Source organism: Lycorma delicatula, chromosome 10, assembly GCF_047948215.1.
Source record: "Lycorma delicatula isolate Av1 chromosome 10, ASM4794821v1, whole genome shotgun sequence".
Classification (NCBI taxonomy): Eukaryota; Metazoa; Arthropoda; class Insecta; order Hemiptera; family Fulgoridae; genus Lycorma; species Lycorma delicatula.
The window spans coordinates 11,574,396-11,598,575 of record NC_134464.1 but is presented as its reverse complement, the minus strand read 5'-3'; the positions used below and the strand labels follow the sequence as shown (position 1 = coordinate 11,598,575).

General features: G+C 29.3%; 1 protein-coding gene across 1 annotated transcript; it reads left to right on the top strand.

The window, feature by feature from the left end:
- The first annotated feature begins 1,478 nt into the window (after positions 1-1,478).
- On the top strand, positions 1,479-5,056 carry LOC142331200 (uncharacterized). Its single transcript, XM_075376936.1, has 2 exons — positions 1,479-1,946; positions 3,782-5,056. The coding sequence occupies exons 1-2, from the start codon at positions 1,564-1,566 to the stop codon at positions 4,977-4,979; spliced, it is 1,581 nt and encodes a 526-aa protein (XP_075233051.1). The 5' UTR covers positions 1,479-1,563; the 3' UTR covers positions 4,980-5,056.
- The last annotated feature ends 19,124 nt before the right edge of the window (positions 5,057-24,180 follow it).

Sequence of the window (24,180 nt, the reverse complement as noted above, 5' to 3'; positions counted from 1 at the left end):
CGCCTTTTTTCTAGAATTTAATAAAAAGCAAATGTTATTAAATAGAAATTTTAATATTACTTTAATTTTCAGGCATTACTTATGGCAATAAGTGTTAAAGCACAGAGAAAGCCACCATCTCCATCACCGCCTGGTCCAAATGCTCCACCTCCAGCATCAACAGATTATATAGATCGTAATCCAGATGGAAGTTACAGATTTGGTTATAACACAGGCGATGAAGGTGCTCATTTTCATGTTTCAGGAGCCACCGCTGATAATTCTGTTACTGGAAGGTAAAATTAAGTTTAATCCGAATCAATATTTCATTTTTTTATTCAAATAGATTCAGTTAACATAGTTATTTATCTTACTGGAAAGAAATTGACATATATCTTATAAATGTTACATTACTATCGATCAATATTAACCATTTTACTGATATTGATATTGTTGGCATGGAAGAATTGAAGTTTTTAATTGTAAATTATGTACAGTGTGTATTTATGCACAATGTATAAACTTCTTTGTGTTAATAATACTGTTCTGATTTTCTTTTTACTCTTTTCATAAGCTTAATACTTTCAAGATACTCTCTTTCCTGCTTCAACAATTAGTTTTTGATTTTCAGTACCTCTTTTGGTTTTTTTTTCTAAAGGTTTATAATATAATTTTTATTCCAAATGTCTAATTCTATGTATAATTACATATTAAACGTAAAAAGATATCATTTTTCATTCGATTGAAAAAATTTATTTGTTTATAAGAAATCTTTTTTCTTTTCTTCATTTTTATTGAGAATTTCAGTCTGTTCAAGGAAAATATGTAACTTATTGTAAATTATCACAAAAACAATTATCCTGTATCACAGTTGTGTAATCTCAATATTTCTTAACTTTGTTAAAAGATTATATGACAAATTTTCATTTAAGCATATTTAAAAATAGTTTTGTCTAATATTTAAGTATTTTTTTCAATTTCTTTCTAATAATCAGTTTCGATATGTTGACCGTTTAAAAAACTAACTATTTTGGTTTTTAGTATAGTTTGGAAATTTATTTTCACACTGAACTACATGTTTAACAATATTTTATGTTATATTTTAATAAAATAAATTAACAGGAAGTTGGTAAAAGTGTTGTAAAGGATAGTAGAAATTTTTGCAAAAATTTTTTTCCGTAATATTGTTGATTTTATAAAAGTACTGGACAGTCAGAGCTTGCTTTGCTCGCCTGACAACCTAACCAGGGGGTGGACCCCCTGGTTCCCTGATGCATTCATTATCCTCATGGTTATGAGAATATTAATTGTTTTACAGATATTTATTAAAGAAAAAGGAATTATTTATTCACTTCATTCTATTTCTGTTGACATGATGACATGATAGCAATAATCTGAGAGTGAATTTAATTGTATTATTGCACATGTTATGATAACTTTAAATAATGATTTTCATAACTGATTTTTTAATTTTATGATTTCAGGTTCGGTCAAAGAGAGCCTGGTACAAACAGATTAATACAAACAACATATACGGCAGGACAAAGAGGTTTTCGTGCAAGAGGTGATACGATAGCAAGAAAAATGGATTTATCACAAGTTAGAATACCATATACTCCACCTGTATCGCCCGATTCACCAAATTATATGCCAACATATGACGGGTATCACGATCCAAATGAAGATCCTAGTTTTGAATATTCATTTCAAACACCAACGTTTACAAAAAAGGAAGTACAAGATTCTAAAGCTGAAGTTACCGGTTCTTATACTTACGTTGATGATGTCGGAGAAAGGCATAATGTTCAATATGAAGCCGGACCTAGAACTGGATTCCATGTAAAAACATTATACCCTGATTCAACTCCATACACTGGTCTTTTTTATAGAGGACCTCCTGCTAATAAACAAACTGGGCCATTGCGAGGGAAAACTTCCATTCAACGTGGTACAGATGGATCATATAGGTTTGAAAAATTTTTAATTTTTTTTTTTTCATATTATTGTTATACTAATAAAAATTTTGGTCACAAAATTAATGTCATAAAATTTAGGTCACATTAGTCGAGATAGTAGCAAGATATGCATTTAAGTAGATAAATTTTTTCACATAATTTAATGCCTCTTAAGTAGCTAAGATAATTCTGATAGCACCTCACTCAATCAATCAATCACAGTATCTACAATGCTTCTATATGAAACTGAAATACAGACTGAAAGAAATAAACAGATTAACGGACTTAGAAATCATTTACTTAAAAAGAGTGTTGGGAAAACATAAAGGAAAGGGATTAAAAATGTTACCGTCAGAAAGAGTGGGATTAACCTCAACAGTAGAGGTAAGCAAAAAACATGTAATGAGAAAAAAGTGAAAGTAGGTGCAGAAGAACAGATAAAGAATAAAAAGACTACATGAACTACATTACTGATTTCATAAGAAAGCTACCTATTGTAATGGGTACAATGATTCGACTTCCAGAAAATTTTGACATATCTTTGCATTTCACATCCCTCAGACCCCAAAACCACCGTCAGCTCAAATGTTTACATATATATATATATATATATATATATAAACATATTTCACTTTCTTGTGAACACGATAACTGCCATAATTTTGTGTCTATCAGTTTCAAATTGTTCCTTAAAAATAACTCTTCCCAAAATCTCAGTCGAGTTTGTTAAGGGTCAAAATCGGACAATCAGGGTAGAAATGGAGGGTCTTTTTCGAAAAAACAAAATATCACTATAACTTTCTTATTAAGTTAAATATCAAATTCGTTGAGGCCTAAAACTTATCTAAGTAAAGTTTTTTGATATCACCAACCATTAGCCCAGGAGGTGGAAAAATGGGTTACAAAGACAAAAAATCATACCTCCCTTAATGGGCACAGCTTCAAAATAGTTTAAAGTGGTCATTAGTCCTCTAAACATTACCTAAAACTTTGTCTGAAATGATTTTTGATATGACCAACCCTTACGGCAAGGAATGGCCAAAATGTTGCTGAAATTGTAAGATGGGGCTTGTCATATGCTAAACATGTGAAACTTTTTTTCACATGCAACCGTTGTCGTATTGAGTAAATGTGAAGTTTTTCTTAACTTTAAAGTGGAAATCTTTTTTATCCCCTATTTAGCACCGGTGAAATCTATCTCAACATTCCGGCATGCCGGCAGGGATTTTTTTTTAATTTGTAGTTTGGTAAAAGTTTAGGTAAATTTCCAGGTTTGTAGGCCTCTTTAGTTTGTTTGAGGGTCGATATGTACAAGATTGCTTTATATTTTTAGCATTATGTAAAACCATCAATATCTCTTCATGCTTTGATCTTAGTAAACGGCTCTTTACTACCAAACCTGTTTGTCCTGGTCAAAGTAATAAACCATCTGATCAGAAGTATTATTTCTTTTATCTTTTTATTTCCTTACCCTTAGGCAACCTAGTGACTGATACATTTTCAGCTTGTGCTTACCTTATAAAATGTCTGAAAAGAAGATCAAAATCTAATATGATGATATGTTGTCCATAATGGCAAATATCTCAAAAAGGAAATAGATAGTATATAAGTTAGATTATATCATCCAGTTTGAGTATGAACTTACAAAAGTTATAAAATAGTCATCAAAGTGTAAAATACTAAAGTATTTTACGACTGACAAGTTAGTTTTTATTAGAGTAATTAAATAATTACAAGAAATCAGTTTGATAGTTAACATTACTTCTGCCAAATATTTTCGTATTAAAAAAATTTGTAAACTTCTTTATTTTGTATTTATCTCATTAACTTAAGTAATTTTATTACAGGTTTACTGCAACCGGTCCTGATCAAAGAAGAACTGAAGTAAGTGATGCTGCCGGAAATGTTCGTGGTTCTTATACATATCTGGATGATAAAGGTGTTCAAAGGACTGTTCAGTATATAGCAGGACCAAATATAGGATATAAAGTAATAGGAGGTAACAAAGGTATTGCTCCAAGCGGACCAACCGGAGGTGGAGGAGCATTCCCGTACACTCCACCCGATATAGAAACAGCTAATCCGACAAGTGTACCTAAAGAAACAACACGTCCTTTACCTGCATCGGCTAATTTAGACGAAGCATTATTTGGTAAACCTGAACCAAATTTACAAGAACCTGAGAAACAACAAGAAGAAGTTGTTAGTGAAAGACCTGATGATTTTCTGAATACTCCTTTGTATGAGTTTGCATCGGCCGGTAACGGTAATCCACAATACAGCCCACCTCAGTCAACATCAACAGAACTGCCAACACCTAGTCCTACCCCACCGCCTACTCCGATACCGTCTTCAACTCCACCACCATCCCTTCTTAAAGATACATTTGATGACTTTTTACCACCATTATCGGCATTCCCTGAGGACGATCCATCAATAGTTAAAAAACCACCAGGTGGTGGATCGAACTCACCGATCGCACCAAGTTATTTAACATTAGAAGATGATTTCTTACGTACACCTTTTGCCCTTTTACCATTAGGCGGTGATTCAAATATAAATAATTATGATTTTGGTAATCAGTTTAAAAAAGGTAAAACGAATCAAAATTTCCCTGTTGGTAGAGATAGAGATCGTGAATTTCCTTCAGTTAGGGATAGAGAAAGAGAGTATTCTTCCGGCCGAGATCGTGAAAGGGAATTTCCTACTGGTAGAGATCGAGATAGGGAATATCCAACAATTTTTAGAGATCATATCTATGAAAAAAATAGGGAAAATGTTAATAATAATAATAATAATAATAACAATAACAATCATAATCATAATAACAACAACAACAATCAAAATGATAATCATTCATTCACACGAGATCATAAATTTTCACCTAGTGAGAAGAATTTTTTAGGGATTCCGTCCGGGGTAGCAGTGAGGGCACATGTGCAATCCCTGGACATCCTTCCTTTCGGATCAAGAATACCCTCACCCGCCCAAGCATTGGATCTGGAATCACTTCATCCTCATCTCCACAGAAGGGAAAGAAGGTGATTGCTGTTAAAGTCATCACTACCGGTGATAAACCAAAATTTAAACCTATTTATGAAAATGATCTAAATTTCATATTACATTCTAAATCAAGACAATAGTCAGAAGAACTACTCCAGTTGTTGGAGAAAATAAATCGACAATTATTGTTAAAGTAAGTATATTTAATTTTCTTTTTTTTTAAATAAAAAAAAGATAAATTAAGACTGAATTCTTAAAGAAATATGTTTGCTTAATTTTTTTTCTAGATATTTTAGAATTAAAATCAAGCAATTCTTTACTCTGATTTTTTAAACGTTTAGTAGCATTAAAGCATTAAATATTGTGTCCATTAGTCACAGCACACATAAAACTGCATTTTGATGATTTATGAGATTTGGTTTATTAAACATGACATTGGCCATTGCTCGCCTGTTTGTCACTACTTCATACTCTTCAATCTCCAGGACTCTGCAAAATTTTTGAGAAGTATTAGATTGTAACAGGATGGCAGTGAAATAGATTTTAATAGAATTTTACAAGGGAAGAAATGTTTAAAAACATTATTTTAGTAATTAATTAGTAATGTCTAAAATTGTATGTACCAATCAAACATATAATTAATTAATAATAAATATTATGGTTACATATTTTTTCTCCATTTGACATAGTTTTCTATACATTTTATATAGTTTTAAATATTCTAATTTCTCAGATTGTGAAAGGTTATAAGATCTTTTTTTTGTATTCCATTACTTTTATATGTACATAAGAATAAATTATGTACATACATTTTTTTTAATAGAAAAAACTCAACCAGTATGTTGGTAATTGGAATTTTAATTTGAAGTTTTAAATTAGTAGCTGTCAGATAAAATAAAGAAAAATTAAGGGAATGAAAAAGAACTTGCCTCCTTGCCCCTGGAATTGAATCAAGGCTGAAACTGTTTGTATATGTGTGTATCTTAATGAAACTTTCTATATTAATCAGTAGGAAATTGACCAGCCAGAAATGCAGCAGTATACCTATCAGAATACTAGTAAAGGTTCAACCAAAAAAGCCAGCAGAATAAAAACTTAATGGATAACCAGTGGTGATCAGCAATATGATAGCTTTTCTGATTAATAAACTTATTATTTTATTAAAATTTTATAAGTTCACATCTAATGATTTTACTACACACATGTATTGATGAATGTAACTTGATGTAAGTATGTAAGATATATGTAAGCTGGCAAATTTTAGATCAGCTTGAAGAGACTGGTTCTGATAGCCTTTTTTTTAGAATGTAGCTGTTCCTAGTATAAGATTCACACCAGCCTCAAGGATGATGAGATCTATGGATGGAGATAATCAGTGAAGCAATCATAATTTTATTTTGTTTTAAAGAAGAAATATGTAGTTCAACTATTTAAAAGTTACTCCTTCAAAAATGATTTTACAGATTATAATTAGAAGTTGCCTAGCTAAATTTCATCCCTATTATTTACATTAGTATTTGTTTTCCTCGTAATCTATAATTTTGTAGAAGATAAATAATAGCAAAGTTACTTTATAAATAAAATAAAACTACTTATACTCCATGAAAATTATTACTTGTATTGAGAAAATAAATTTTTGGAAAAACAGGAAATAATTTATTAGTAGATTATTTTCCTGAGATGATGCTGTCCATAGATTCTGAAATATAAATATTTCTCCAACCAGTTTTCCAGTTACTGCTGGATCTGGGGGTCTATGTGGGGAGTGTGGGTATGTGTGTGTGTGTGTAGTCAAATGCAGTTACTGCTACCTACTTGGTCTAGTGGTGAATTCATCATCGCAAATCAACTGATTTCGAAGTCGAGAGTTATAAGGTTCAAATCCTAGTAAAGACGGTTACTTTTATACAAATTTGAATACAAGATCGTGGTTAGTGTTGTTCTTTGGTCGTTGAGTTTGAATTAACTATCCACCTCAGGAATGGTCGACCTGAGACTGTACAGGACTTCACTTCATATACACTCGTACATGTTATCCTCATTTATTCTCTAAAGTAATACCTTACAGTGGTTCCAGAGGCTAAACAGAATAAAAAGTTACTGCTGCCAGCATGTCAGGCCTGACATAGCTGCAGATGTAGTGCAATGTAAGTGTAAATGTACTGGTAAACATGTGTTCTGGAACAGACTCGTGTTCGACCACTACTGTGATGTGTGGTTAATTGAAACCCAACTATCAGAGAACACCGGGTATTTATAGATTAGCATTCAAGTCCATATAAAAGCAACTGCTTTTACAAGGGTTCAAACCTTAGAACCCAGAGATGAACTTCAAAACTTCAAAAATGAAGTTCTTCAGAGATGAACTTCAAAAATCAGCTGATTTTGCGATGACAAGTTTAATCATTAGACTAACCCAGCGGGTTAAATTCTGAAAATACCTAACAGTATTTTACATAAAATAATAAATTATACAGATGACAGTTTCATGCATGAAGTGAAAGAACTATATTTACTTTGCCATTTTATAGTAAAAATAACTAACCATTGTATCATTAAAAATTTTGAAAATATAAAAAATAATTTTTTTCTAAAAGATATTTATCCCAGTGTTTTTTCATCATTGTTCCAGGAAGCTGTAGTTATAGAAATGCACCCTCTAAACCTCCTCACGAATGTTCAATTTTAATTTAAAAATTAGATCAGGATGTTTTGTATTTACATATTTACATCAAAATTAATAAAAAAGAGATGTGATATGCATTAAATACCCCCAATATATAATTTTTCTTTTATAAATTCTGTTTAAGAAATTTATTAAAGGGAGATAATTTATCCTAGTTGATGTGAGAATATATCACTGCACTAACTGATCCAGCTACAGTGTCTATTATTATTACCACCGAAGATTTATTGTCTTACTCTTTAGCAGATAATATCAAACAAATGTGATGAAATTTTTTTTTAATACAAAATAAATGAAAAACCTTGGATTAAACAATTCAGTTTTATGTCTGCTAAAGCAGTAAACAAATAATTTATTTGAATTTATAGAATTTCCATTCAAGGCACTTCATACTTCAATGATCAATTCTTATTCTTTTATATACTATATTTTTTATGAAGTTACTTAATGAGGGTGATAAAAAAAATTTAAAACTAATTTAATTAGAAAATACATGGAACTATACTTCCAGATGATCTTTTTTAGAATTATTTTGTAGCTCCTACATAATACTCCACTAGCAATATTAATAACGAAGGACCTTCAGAAAAGCTATAAAAAAATCTACTGGAACCATAATTATACATGAATGTTTAGAAAGTGGGTGGTAAAGTTTGTTTTTTTCAAAAAAATGTTTTATTACATTTGTCATGCTGATCGATAAGGTTTATTTAAGTTTTTTTTTCAAATAACTTTTTTTTTAATAAAATAGATCTCAACAACAAAAAATATATATTTTTATTTTTATTTTCTATAATATAAAATATTATCTATATTAATGACATATGTTATGTAACTTTATCTATATCGATATCTTTAAATTTATGATAGGTATTAAGAAGTATTTTTATAATAATTGTACTAATCAAAGAATTAGTAATCAAAAAATATATTGATAAGTGATCTAATTGTTACCTTATAAAATATTATACATCATTAAGTTAAATTATATGAAATTAATAAATGTAAATACATTTATTTAAAAATTATAATAAATGTGTTATATTCTGTGAATACCAATAACGTAGAATAAAATAAATGTACATTATTATAATTTTGATATGAATAAATATATATTTATATATGTCTATTCTTACAGTAAAAATTACACAGTAAAATTAATATTTGGACTCTGGACTTTCTATTTCACTTGTTTTATTCTAAAGGATATAGACATTTTTTTAAATTTTTTAATGTTTAAAATTTTATAAATTCAAATTTAAAGGTATTTCCGGTATTATTTATTCATTATTTTTATTTTAAAAATAAAATTTTATTATTTAAGGTTTTATTAATTTTCTTGTACATAGAAGCAAGTTGTATTTTTACTCTTTTAAGTAGAATTTTTATGAATTTTCTAATCATAATAATAAATATTGTGTATATAATATTAAAAAAATTGTTTATTCATTACTTTCTGATATAATTTCCTTGAATATGGATTATGTAATTATCTATCGTTTCACAAAAGAAAGGAATAGATTAATTCGTAGTTTTACATAATCTATTCCAGTATTTTTATAGATGTCATACATTAAAGCATCTAAAGTAGAAGAGATAGGTACTAATCAGATTTTGATTTTTTTGAAAGTAATGATTTAAAGCCAGTCACTGTAGTGAACAGAATAAAGATGACCACTTATATTGCAAAATATATTGTGTATTTTGGCAAACTTGGGATCTTGATATGCAGTAATATTCAGTGGAGTAAAGAAGATAACAAGACTGTTTTACTCTTCATTTTCCTTAGTTAGCCAGAATATGGGATGCTAGAAATGACTGTTTTCAGAAGTGATTTGACTCACATAATCATTAGCTTATTCATTGTAGCAGAAATAATATACATTCGATCAATTTGAAATAAACTTGACATGTTGATTTCTGTAGACAGGGCACTGATGCCATTCTGTTTTGGTTACAGTTGATCTAAGAGGCTGTAAGGTAAGACCATATGGGTCCTATATTTCAAAATTTTACTAAAACGATAAGTAAAGTTTTCACATAATTTAATACCCTTCAAGTAACTAAAATACTTTATGATGATATTAGGTCCTGTTTGAGCCCTTCATAAAGGGGGAGAAGATGAAAAAACCTTTTTTTGTTGTTTCTGGACTAAAAAGTCATATTGTATTAATTAGATCATTTTATTACCATTATATATATATATATATATATATATATATTTATATTTGGCAATTTCATTCATGGTTAGGCGATAATAAGCTGTATTTTTTTTTCATCAGTTATCATTTTTCTTGATATCTTTAACCAAGATAAACCGATATTTATTAAATTTTGTATGACTTCTGAATATGGCTCATTGATACAATTTAATTCTGGTTACTACCGATAAAAGTGGTGGGGTGTGAGGGAAATACAGTCACCACTCACATCTTAAAAGTTTTCTTAAAGATAGAATAACTTTTTTTTACATAATTCTTTACTAACATATTAACTTACCCGACTTCACCAGGGAAGTTATTCAGTGCTCTTTGTTGCCTCTTGATAACTACATTATTTTTAACAAAGCTTGAAGTTTTTTACAGACTTCAATAAAAGAAGAATTTTATTATTTATTTTTTTTTTTAATATACTCATCTGTTCAAGCTTTTCCATTCAAATGGATTGATTTTGATGATTATATTTTTCAATTTATCTAGAAAGTATTTTTTGTAATGAAAATTAGGATACCTAGCTTTACCCGACAGGTACTTCAATCAAAAAGTATTTATCTCTAATGCGTTTAAACTAAGCAGTGTATCAATACGAACAATGTATCATATGCGTAGTATTACTTGTTCAGTATTACTTGTAGTATTACTTGTTCATTTATAATAAATGATAGCTCATCGGTACTCATAAAAATAAACTTCAGCTTAGTTTAAAGTTTATGGTATTCTAATACTTCCACAAATTGGGATGAATAATTTGTTACTATTACATCTACATCCTATTTTAAGACTAGACATTCACTTCTAGAATAAATAGACTATAAATATATACCTGATTAATTGCAAATTAATTAAATATTTTTAAATTTTTTTCTTTAAAAAATATATATTGTTAGAACATACTGTTATTTCACAATGTGAACAATACAAGTACTTTACACATGTGCAAGTTTTGTGTGATGCAATTGATACAGTTACAGATGCAATAGGTATTGTATTGCATAGATATTTATCAGATTATAAACACAGGTGTCATAGTGATGTCACTACGAAGTTGTGCACTTCTATTGTCACTACAAACTTTTTTTTAACATTGTGAATTTTTTTTATTTTTGCAACAATTTTTTTTCCTTTAAATCTTTATTAATCTTTCTTTTCTTTTTTTTTACTAATTTAATGTAGTGATTAATCTTTATTTATAAAGAAACAAAACTATAACTAAAGTTTAATTTTATATATTTATTCCTATTTATAAATGTAACACATCTGAATTATATATAAGTGTTGTATATTGCGTAAAATGTAACTGGACTGATTTACTTGACTTATTATGTATTTTATGTTTTTATACAGAGATTAAGCACATATGAATAATGGAACATCTGCCAAGGAATTCCTATTATGCTAAGTTATTTTTATGGATGTTCTCAAGGTCATAAAAATCTCTTTTTAATATTTTATTGATCGTTTAATTTTTTTTTTTATGGAAAAAGGAGTTTCTTTTTATCATTATCAATTGCTTTAATCTGATAATGATAGATGAAACTACTACTCTAATTGTTTGCATATATTCTTCTAATGTAGGCTTATTATATGTTTGACCTTGATCTCTTACACTTTTATTGTTTCACTTTTATGTCCAGTATGTGTAAGGTAAAACCAGCAGGGTTCCTCTCTGTTACTTAATTTTTTTTCAGGATATATTAACTTAAAAACAAGTTTTTAGTTAAAGATTTTTAACGTTTTTTAACTACTTACTAGTTCAATTACTCAATACTTAATTCCGTTCTGTTAGTTCTTCGTACATTATCCTATTATGTAAATCTTTATAAATGTACAATTTACAAAATTTTTCTATATGATTTAATTTAAATGAAATTGTAATTGTATCGTATCTTGTTTTGACAAATAAAATGTAAATATTCCTTCATATGAAATACGACTTAAAAAGACTTTTATAAAACTTTTTGAAATAATTAATTATAAATCTTCTTATCAAATTTTGGAAATTTTTTTAAAAATAAAATCATTCTCAGATCTGGAATTATTGTTATTTAATTTCTACTTTGTCTTGTATAAGAAAACTGACAAAGAGATGTATAACTTTCTCAGCAAATCCAGAAAAAGTTAAAACCGGGTATTTATTCTATTGAGATGTCATGTTTTTCTGAAAAGGGAGAGAAGTAGTTTATTTACTAATTAAATGGCATCAATGACCTAATCAGAAGTCATCATAAATGTTTCAAAAAAATTGATTATTCAGATCGAAAATATCAACAACAAAAAAACTGAAACTGATGGAAAAAAGCAAAAAATTAGGGTTTTTGCTCACTCCTGAATGAATTTTCCCAAATATATAACCAAAGTGATATATTAGTGTGATGGAGTCATCTAATCAGCACAAGAATGTGGCTTTGAATCCGGAAATGACAATGAAGGTCCCACCTCTTTATGAATGTTAAAATAGGACCAAACACAATCAGAAAGTATCTTAGTTACCTAAGTGAGTATTAATTTATATGAAAAAATTTATCTACCCTTTCAATAAAATTTTGACATGTGATACCAAAATTAAATGGCATCAAAACCTTATATATAGAAATAATTTTATCCAAATTACTAAAATCAATGAAACATCAAAATCTGTAAAACCCGACATGCAGAATTTGTCCCTGTTAGCGCATACTTTCTTTATGTAATGGCTGCAGTTATAAAATTCTAAATTACATGTTTTTAAGAAACTAACTTAGATTTTTGAATATGTAGCAGAAATAAAGACCTATCTGTCTAATCTAACACTGTAAGTTTTACTATGTATTAAATAAATACGAGTATCTAATGATTTTATGGATTATAAGATATTCAGAATGTAAAATATACAAAGACCATACAATTTGTTTTAAGTATTTTATTTTGGAATAATTCATAACATTTTTTAAATGTATATTTCTTTATTTTTCAACATTGTTTCTTTAGATCTGTGTATATTTAGTGAGTCTGTGTTGATTCATAGAAATTTTTCATCTGCTTATTTAACTATATTAAAACTTGAACCTAATCATCATCAGAAAGATTGTGTGATAAGAATATATTCTTTCAGTTTAAAAAGAAGGATATACTTGATTGTTCTGAAAGAGGGTGTGGAGAACCCATTGCAGGGAACAAATCCACCCATACATCAATTAGTTCTCCCATATTTAATCTACTGACCACACTAGTAGTCATTCTTCTTCTTTTGAATATCTTTTGCCATTCAATGGTAAGTCACTAAGACTGATTATAAAGAATGGTGCACGATAAGTTGACACATTTATAAAGTCGATTATAAATAAATATTCTTTTCCTGGTGTTTCATATTGTGCATGCATAGTCCCTATTTCTTGGAAATACCGGTCATGTCGCCTAGTCTTTGTATTCACTTTTGATTCCACAACACATTAGTTATTGCTGAGCTACGGCTGATTACGGTCATTTGTCTAATTTACAGCGCACTAAATACTGAATCAAAAAGCATTACAGTGACGCAGCGACAATTTTGAGCTCATTTTAACACTGGATGGAATCCAGCAAGAAACACCATTCTTCATTTATACTGTAAATTTGATGAAGAAGGTAGTATAAAAGAAGAGAAACAGCCTAAAGCAGCTCCCGTTCATTCTCTGGAAAATATCGAAGAAATTCTAGTTGCCATGCAACGTAGTCCACGAAAGGCTACCAGCAAGCTTCACAAGAATGGGAATATCTTGTTGTACAGTACAAAGAATGTTACATAGTGATTTCAAGCTGTTTTTGCACAAATTGATTATTCCACATAAGTTAATAAGAAAAACAGATTGGAATTGCACAGTGGTTGAAAGGGAAAAATGATGTTCTGTTCAACACATGGTTTTCAGACAAGATATATTTTCATATTGATGGGACTGTTAACAAGCAAAATGTCTACTTTTGGGTGACAGCAGCCCGACAAATCTTGCATGAAAAATAACAAAATAGGCCTAAAGTAATCTTTTGGGCAGCTTCATCCAGTCACAGATTGATAGAGCCAATGTTTTACGATAATAAAGTTAATTCTCAATGCTATTTGGATATGTTAAGGAATGATTTTCTATTCAAACTGCTTGCAACTGACTTTCCTGCAGATACTCAATGTTTTTACCAGATGGTGTAATCCCTCACACCACTAATGTTGTGTTGGATTTTTTAAATTCAGTTTTTGATGATTGCATAATTTCAAATCGCTATCCAAGCAGCCACAATGGAGGTTTCTTATGGCCACCTTTGAGCCTGGATTTAAATCCATTTGGCTTTTTTTATGGGGATATTTAAATGAAAAACTTTTCTTGTTAAGACCTGCTAATCTTATGGAAATGTGTGCGCATATTATTCAGTAGTGTGAAGAGATTCAAAACGGCTTGTACCGTAGAGTCATCAGAAATCTACACATATTGAAGAGGTTTTTAAGTGTAACAGCAGCACACCTAAAAACTTCTCATGATGATTATGATTTTTTTTCATCATCATTACAACATGAATTAAAACTATTTTAGAAAGTATAACTTTTTCACTATAACAAACAATTTCGGTAGTAGATTCTCCTTTCATATAAAATAATTGAATTACTGCACAAACTTTATGCTTGGTCGGGTTTGAAATCTATCCTTCTATTTTAATCAGAACATATAATTAATAATTAAACATGTAAGGATCAAGGTAGAACAATGATTTAACACTTATCGTACCATATGCGTATTGCTAGGTAGATTGAAACATAATGTTATTAACTAGAAAATTTTAATGTTAATAATTTTTTGATTCTATCTCCCAATTACCGTTTGTTATTTAATGTATCTAACAACACTAATTTTTATCTGATGAACCTGAGATGTAATGTCACTAAATGTGCTTGTCTCTTCACGAACAAGGAATTCAGCTATCTCTGGGTTTTGACTAGATAAATTGCATCAAATATACTATATAATTCTGGATTATCGTCCCAGTCAGTCACTTCATTAAAAATGTGAAATTAATATTATGTTGTTAGAATACGTGTATTTCAGGTTACTTTTTTGCCATCAGAGCGTATGTTCTAGGATTATTATTTGTTTTTTTAGTCGTCGCAATGAGTCACTAATGTATTCTGTATTACTGCTACTATATACAACACAAATTATACAAATAATGAATCAAATATCAACTAATCGCTTTCTCTGTTCTTCATTACCTGTAAAAAATATTAATTCAGAAGGGATTTTAATCTAATGTAAGTTGTTGAGTAAATTTACTTTATTATTTCGTTATATAAATATTAGTATACATCATAAGTCATAACTATGAAGGTTTACTACACCAGTACAATATTTTATAATTTAAATGACATGCTCATAAAATTATAAGGAAAAGATTTAGTTTTAAATTACAATGATTTTATTTAAAATAGGATGCCTCGAATAAAAAAATGTATTTTTAGTTTTTACGTTCAGTATCAATTTTCTTTGAAAACTTTTTTCTCTTTTTTCTTCCTTGTATTAAGCAAAAGAAGTATTGTGATCGTGAAAAATTTTGGTTTTCAAATTTCAACGGAAATAGCCATTTTGACTATCCCTGAATATCCATTTTGACCAGTTTCAGAGTGATCTCTGTACTTACATATGTATGCGCATATGTATCTCGCATAACTCAAAAACTATTAGCCGTAGCATGTTGAAATCTTGTATTTAGGACTGTTGTAACGTCTAGTGTGCACCTCCTCTTTTGATTGCAATCGAATGGATTTTGGACATTTTCTTAATTGCAATAATAAGCTTTCATTGAGTGTTTTTCACCGATATATCATCAGTGGTACTTATTTTCATCGGTTCCAGAGTTATAGCCAAATAAAAATTTAATTAATGAAATATTTGGATCTTAAAGGGGGACGCAAAGGTTTGAATCAGACTTCATCTCCTAATTTTTTTTTTTTTAAATAATATATTGATTTATTAATAACTGCGAACCCGTGATTGTAAAAAAATGTTACAATAAATAGTTCAAATAACAACAATAAAGAAGAAAAATGAAAAAGAAGAAGTTATAAGAATAAAATTAGTTATAGTGAATAAAATGTTACGTACAGCCGGCCTACGTGGAGAGATTGTTAGCGTCTCAGCCTTTCATTGGAGGTCCCGGGTTCGAATCCGGGTCAGGCAATATATTTTCACACGCTACAATACTTGTCATTCATCTCATCCTCTAAAGTAATACCTAACGGTGGTTCCTGAGATTAAAATAAGAATGTGTGTATGTAATTTAATAGGCATTATTACATATGTAATAGATTTGGTGAAACATCTATTTATTTAATATTAATTGAAAATTATAATTTAGAATCGTATTATTTTTGGATTTTCTAATTTAATTTTATCTACATTAAAGTTAACTACAGAGTGACTGAAAAATAAGACCCCCACAAGAACAACATATACACTGAGGCATACATGTCCGATGTTTAATAAATTGCAAAAAATTCTTATCTTTTAGTTGACCTGGTCTGATATTTTCGGACAATATTCTCCCTAAGTCGGAGTTGATCATCATTTCGTCTATTTGTTTTTTGTTGCCAATCATTTAATCTCTCTTTGACTTGATATAATTCTTCTGATCTTAATTTGTGTATATGTTACTAGTTTTCAAATTTTCTCTCCCTTTACTTTCATCATCCTCTCTTAATCTTTTTATTCTTTCCTTGGTGTTAACGCTTTCTTCCTTTTTATATTTATCATCTCTTAATGTTTTTAATGTTTTTATTCTTATTTTGTTTAGCAACATTTTATTCCTTTTTCTCCTCTTTACATTTTCCTTTTTTTTAATTTAAATATATTGGTTTATTAATAATTATTAACCGCTGATCGTAAAAATATTTTTACAATAAATAAATAATTCAATAATAACTATAAAAAAAAATAAAGAAACAAACATAAGTTATTAGTGAAATAACATTTTATGTGCTTTTAAAATTGTGTATATAGATGTAATTTAATAGGCGTACAAGGAAGTTATGTGGTGTCTACATCAGATTTTAATTTTAGTTGCTACTGGCGCAGAGCGGACCAGTGGTCCTCCAGGCGGTTACACGCAGAGCCCGAACGATTCATTTGTTCGAACGATTTATACTTCTTTATACAAACGAATTATCTAAAATTATACTTATGTTTTGGAGTAAAAAAGGAAAATATTGAGGTTAGAGCTGTGGTAAAAAAAAAATCACAACTCAAGAAACTGCTAAAAATGTTTACAATTTTTAAGCTTTTCGTTGTAAAATATTTTGTTGTTATTAGAACGCTAAATTCATAAACGTTACGTTATTACAGTTGGCAGAAACAAAATCATGTCTGATGGAACATAAATCAGGTAATATTTTCCCTGAGGGCTAAAGGTTCGCTTTTTTTTCTAGCATTAATAAATAATATTATTATTAAAATCAACGGGATATTAATAAAGATTATAACTTATTAATGTTTTCTTTAGAATATAACTAATTACTTTTATTTCGTAAAAAGAAAAAATGAATATCTCACTGAATACATTTTGTTCCTTATAAATCTATATAGGTCTACCATCTTCGTAACAACTTACATTCATTATAATGTTGCCGATAGTAATGGCTACTCTACATTTAGAATTACTTTTTTTTTTGTTTACAAACGACCTTGAAAAAGAAAAGTAACCGTCGTTTCTTTATGCAATTTAAATTATTTATATGTATTTATAAATATATTAGTCCTATATAATGCTATTACAATATAAACAATTTACATGAAACATATTTAAATATCTCTTCTATAAAAAGAATTTTTAAATTATACGTTACGTTTTGTTTTAATTGGATCTTCTTTATACGTTATATAACTTTTTATAATTAATATTACAACTTAAATAATAAAATGTAACAATATGAAAATAGCAGTATTATTAATTAATGGGTGTTTCATTTTTTAATGTAAATATAATACTTAAATTATTATACAAGATGCATGATATTAAAAAAGGTTACATGACTTTTTTTTAGTGGTAATAATAATAATGACCTTGTTTTTTTAATTAACTAAACTTGTTCGAATAATTTTGATACTTTTATTTAAAAATAATATCAAAAATAAAATTAAAGATGTTATCTGCGTTAAAATCAATGTATTTTATATTTAAAAAAAAGAAAATGCTTACATAGAGATTTCATATTTATTTTTAATATTTATATTGTTGTTTTTTTTTTTTTTTAACCGGTAGATGCATAATTTCCAACGATACGGGGTTAATAAATATAATTTCCTGGAGGCGTACTAATTTTGTTTATATATTAGTGTTTTTTATTCTTAATTTTGTTGATTATTATCCGGTATAGATTCGATCACGAGTTAGGTAACATAATTTCTTACCCGTTAATAACGCATCATATATTTTCCTCATCTCTTCTAGTATTACATAACGTTAATATGTATTCTCATTATCTGATAAAATAAAAATCTGATCTGCGCACCACGTGACTTCCTTGTACGCCTATTAAATTACGCACATAATTTTTTTTACAATGAAAAGTACATAAAATTTTATTTCATTAATAAATTCTGATTTTTTTTTAATTTAATTATTATTTATCGTAGAAATGATTTTACAATCAGGGGTTAATAATTATTAATAAATCGATATATTTAAATTAAAAACAAAAAAGTTAAAAAAAAAAGGAGATGAAGGCTCATTCAAATCGATGTTCGAAATCTCAAATCTCCGAAAGTTCTTCACCGATTGCTTTGAAATTATGACGCAACATTGCATTCGAATACGCACGTGGTTTTATATACCTACTATTTATACATCTAAAATTTCACACCTGTGACTGGTAAAAACATGTTTTTTTTTTAAGAAAAACAGCGCTATCTGTTGGACGTATAAGCAACACACGCTATATAAAATATTTTACCATTCCATTTCAATGTTTCGGATATGTATGTCCGCTGTAGACTAAAAAACGACTGGACTGATTTACGCGCGGGGGAAAAGGGAGAAAGAGAAAAATCAGAAAAGGTAAAAGGGACGAAGGGGAAAATGAGAAAATTAAAAAAAGGGAAAAAGAAAAATGAATAAGGGAAAGGAGAAAAAATAAGGGGGTAAGAGGAATTGGTAAAGAGAAATAATGGAAGGAGAAACGGGAAGGAAAGGGGGAAAGGGGATGGGGTAAATGTATGGTTGAAATGAAGAAGGAATGTGAATATGGTAAAATGAAAATGGGAAAAGGAAAAGGTTAATTTTTGTGAAGTTTTGTTAATGCTTATCAAACTTTCAATTGTGTTATTTAATATATATATATTCTTTTATCCTAACACAAACCCGGTTAAAATCTGGGCGTTTGATTCTTCCTGTAGGCATGAAAAAGAAATCGGCCAACCATTTACTGTACAGTTGTTTTAATGCAGATTTGAACGGTTTATTAATGCAGACATCTAGTAGTTGCAATAGAGATGTCAATCCTCCTGGAATTATTACTTGGTCTGTCGAACCCTTTTTTAAAATGTCTTTCACTTTATCAGTCGTATGCTCCCGATAACTATCCATTACCTGCATACCGGTATTTTTTTTAATAAGTAAATCTCCTGAACGCTTTTGCCATACACACCTGATCCGATCTAAAATTAAGGTTTCGTCCATCCAACCTGATTCCTGTGCTCTGATAATAACTCCATATATCTGTACGGTAGGAAGAGTTTTTCTTTTAAAAACAATCTACGGAGGTAATTTTGTAATGCAAAGCATAACACTACACCTTTGTTTTTCATTCCACCAATGCGAATCGTAACACTTTTTTCACATTTTTTGTTCACGGTTTTGTCAATTAGCATTTCAAAATATACGTGGGTTGATCAGCGTTTCCTAGTTGAGAAGGCAAATAGTCTTTATATTTTCTAAGATTTGAAAATGTAATATTTTTTGTTCATAAGCGTCTGGAAGTCGTTGAGAAATGATCGTTTTTCGTCTTATTGACCAATCATTTCGTGCAAAAAATCGTGTTATCCATCCACGGCTTGCTTTAAAATCAACTTTATTCAACGATTTAGCGATTTCACGAGCATATGTTTGACACATTTCTATCGTGACAGCATAACCGCATTTCCTTTTTTCCATAACAAAGTCATACAATTTCTTTTCTATGTCTGTGTATTTTGGATTTAAGCCACGAAAAGCCCTTTTATTACCAGTGCCTTTCACCAGTAGTTTTTTCTTCTTACGCCAGTTTCGAATGCAGCTTTCATCCACGTCAAATTTTCTCCCTACCGCCCGATTTCCAATTTTTTCAGCTTCTTCTATAACGCGCAGTTTTTCATTTACTGTAAAAGATCGTAGACGCTGTCCTTTTGTACTCATTTTAATGCCGTAATTAAAATAAATCATCGTATTAAACTTTACAAGATAAACTAAACAGATATAATGAACATAACCGTCCACATATACAAACAGTACAATGACTATGGCGAATAGACAAGACGACGATGGGTAACCGATACTGTAAGTGTAGTGTCATTAGAACCGGATGCAGCCTATACAGAATGAATGGTTTTATAAAAATACCTTAACTTCGTTCCTATCGATAATATGAACAGGATGTTAATAATTAAGGATGTATTCTGTATAAGCGGCATCCGGTATTGATAAACGAAAGCCTAATGTAAACTATATTTATGTGATTGAATTTAGGTACTTCTAAGAAAACGTTTACTCTACATAGATTATCCTGGTTAAAGGCTATGTTTCAAGTAAGCCCCGCACCCTTATTTTTTCTCTCCAATTCCAAGAAAAAAAAAGTGCGGGGGGTACTCGAATAAATACGATATATTATCCACTTTTCCAGGACTGGCTGAACCTGGCAAAAGAACCTAAAATTTTTTTAAGAAGATAGTATTGTCATTGAATTTACTTTCCAAATGCTCCTTCAATGGATCGATACAGGGAATAAAACCTTCTGGTTTTATACTCGATAGTATTTGATTTTCTCTACGTCCTTGCTTATTGTTTATTCGCAGAGTTTTTATATCAACTTCAAAAATCTTGCGCGACAATTTTTGGGCAATTACAAAAATATTTTCTGCGTCATCTCTCATTTCTTGCAATAATGATTGTGTTGATTTGACAAGTTGAATAGCGTTATTCAAATCAATAGTCTTGTTGTGAAGTAGTACTGACAATAGTAGTGTAACATTAAGAATTTTTTCACAAACCAATCATGAAAAAATAAAATCACTTTTTTTATTGCTGCGAGAAAAGCATAAGCTTTAGGCGATGCGATTGCTTTTCACTCTTGTGATATTTTGTCTAGACTCACGCAAATACGTTCAAATAATTCGACCAACACATCATTACTTGTATGACGCTCAATAAATCTAGTTCCATACAAGCTTATAAGTCGTTTTTTTTATGTCGCATCTGGTAAACTCACTGCTTTTTTTTAGCACATCGATTTCATGTCAATTACTGCGAAAAAAAATAGTTATTTCATCAACAAGTATCATACTGTTTTCATGTTATATTGTTTGAATGATGTCCAATAATTGTCCAATATCGAGGAGCCCCCTTAGCCTCTGCGCGCTACGTGCGTGACTTTATTAAAATTAATTTTAATATTTTTTACGGTCACATAATTTACTGTAGCACATGATTCCTTTCATAGCAAAAACGTAAGGAAAGTTTTGCCTTTTCTGAAAATGTTCATGTTCGAATGATTGTATCCATTAATGAAATTTTTTTTCTTACATTTATTTTTAACAAATTAAGTTTTATTCTATATATTTATTTTAATTTTTATACGGAAAATAACAAATTTATTAAGTTATGTCTTATTAAAAATCTTCTTTTTTTATTATATAGATGTTTTTTTCTTTTCCAGTCCTCAATTAATATACACTTTGTTTACGCTACTTTTTAATTTGTAATTAATTATAAATTTTTCTTTATGCTAATGTGGTCAGAGTTTTACTACAGTTTCCCTTGATCGATCCAAGCAAATTCTAGGGCAGTCATTTTTTTCTAACTATGGAATAGCATATATACCCATTTCTGGCGTGACCTAGCGCGGAGTTCGTTAGAACTTCGGTAAGAGGCGACGAAGTCAACGAACTACGTTTATATTTCTAAACGTGACCTAACCTATCAGTGAAATGAAAATGGGAAAAAAATAAATAAGCGTGAAAAAATTATATTTCAGTTCGATTAGTAATAAAAAATACCTCGAATTTTGTAAGACGTTTTTTTCCATTTAATGAACCGCGGGACTTGAATATGTCATTTTATTCATTTTTTACGGTGACTACGAATCGCACCGCTAGATAGCAGTACTTGATCGTACTAGGTAGCGTACAAAAACTTGATGATGTATTTGAAATAATAACATTTAAAAGAAAATATACTACAACTTGTTTTAATAGTAAATGCTCTTATGTAAATGAAAGTGCTAAAGATGAAACTATTTTTTTAATTCCCATCTATTCTTTAAAAAAGAAAATAATACCAATCAGTAATTCAAAAAAAAATAAAAGAATAATCTAACAAAACTCAGTGATATAAAAAAAAATTACAATGAAATTGTAAACTGTACGGTAAGAGTATCGCAGATTTTTACACGGATTTGAATACTAGATCGCGGATACCGGTGTTCTTTGGTGGTTGGGTTTCAATTAACCCTCTCAGGAATATTAACATTAATATCTCAGGAATGGTCGTACCGAGACTATACAAGACTACATTTCATTTACATTCATCATCATTCATCCTCTGAAGTAATACCTGAACGGTAATTCCTGGAGGCTAAACAGGAAAAAGGAAAGATATCATTTCTTCGCTCAAAAGACAAAACTTTCTGTAATATAAATAAAACTGTTTTTAATAAAACGATACTGATATCAAATAAGAAAAAAAAGTAAAACACTACATTTCTAATATCAAAATCTGTTATTAATTTAGAATTTTCTTTAAATAAAATACATGTTAAATATATGTAATAGACAAAAGATATACAATAATAGATAATAAACAATGTTTATGCGTTCCATATAATAGGCAAAGAGAATAAAAATTTGTTACAAAACTCTTACCGGCCCGATTTCATTTATTTGTAATAAATATGTACATAAATAATACAATTCTTATGATTATTCGTTGTTTAATAAATGAAATCGGGTCGGTAAGAGTTGGATAACAATTTTTTTTTCTTATATGGAACGCTTAAACATTGTTTATTATCTATTATTGTATATCTGTTGTCTATTTAAAATGTATTTTTCTTTTAAATTCTAAATTAATAAAAGATTTTGATAATAGAAATGTAGTGTGTTCCTTTTTTGATATCAGTATCGTTTTGTTAAAAACAGTTTTATTAATACTGCAGAAATTTTTGTTTTTTGAGCGGAAGAATGATATATTTTTTATTATTTTTTTGTTTTTTTTTTACCACTTGAGAGCAACCGGTAACCGCCTAGAGAGCGATACTTCGGTCTGTCCCAAGTGACGTGGCTGAAGACTAGCCCTACCTTTGTGCTGCTTGAAGCTGATCTCCCGACGGGGTCCCTCTTGGATCATTAAGACATCACGACATCCCTCCCGGTTGCTATGGTAACTCTCCCCAAGAGAGCTACCCTTCCATTCCGTATCACTTAGTCCGGGTCCGAGTATGCATTCCACGCATACACCCTTGAATCGCGCGCCCACCTCACAAAACTCGAGGGTCTTCAATGCGTCATCAAATTGTCCTGATCCAGACATGTGCTGGACCCGAACGCCCTCAGGAAAAAGGAAGAATCATATCTACGAGATTCTTACTGTACGGTTTACAATTTCATTGTAATTTTTTTTTTTGGATACATTATATTTATTATTATGTATCGATCAGAATAAAATATTTATTTTTAGCACGATTAATATATATTTATTTATTTATATTGCAATAACGTTAAGGTCATACAAATTAGATTAACGATTTAAAATCGGTTTAAATATATATGTTATACAGCGTTACTATTTTATATTCAAAATTCGTAAGTGACAGTATAATTATATTGTAATAACGCGATGAGTTTTAGATGAATAATAAATTACAAGATACAACAAGGTCGTAAATACTGGAGTTCAGCCGTATGGATTATCGAACATCTTTCTATTTATTTATGAACTTACCTCTTTCTTTTTTTTTAATTGACATTGTATTATTTATTAACAATAATTGAGACGCATCGCTGTAAAATTATTGTCACAATTCATCTTATTCTCTTAATAAAAAATAAATAAAAAAAGTTTTCATTCCACAAAGTATTATGTACATGATTTATATGAT

What these genes read in the sequence shown, in the direction of transcription:
- LOC142331200 (XM_075376936.1), top strand. Translation starts at nt 1,564, where the DNA reads ATGGATTTATCACAAGTTAGAATACCATATACTCCACCTGTATCGCCC. An exon ending in GGTACAGATGGATCATATAG is followed by an intron (nt 1,947 to 3,781) that starts GTTTGAAAAATT and finishes ATTTTATTACAG; the next exon opens with GTTTACTGCAACCGGTCCTG.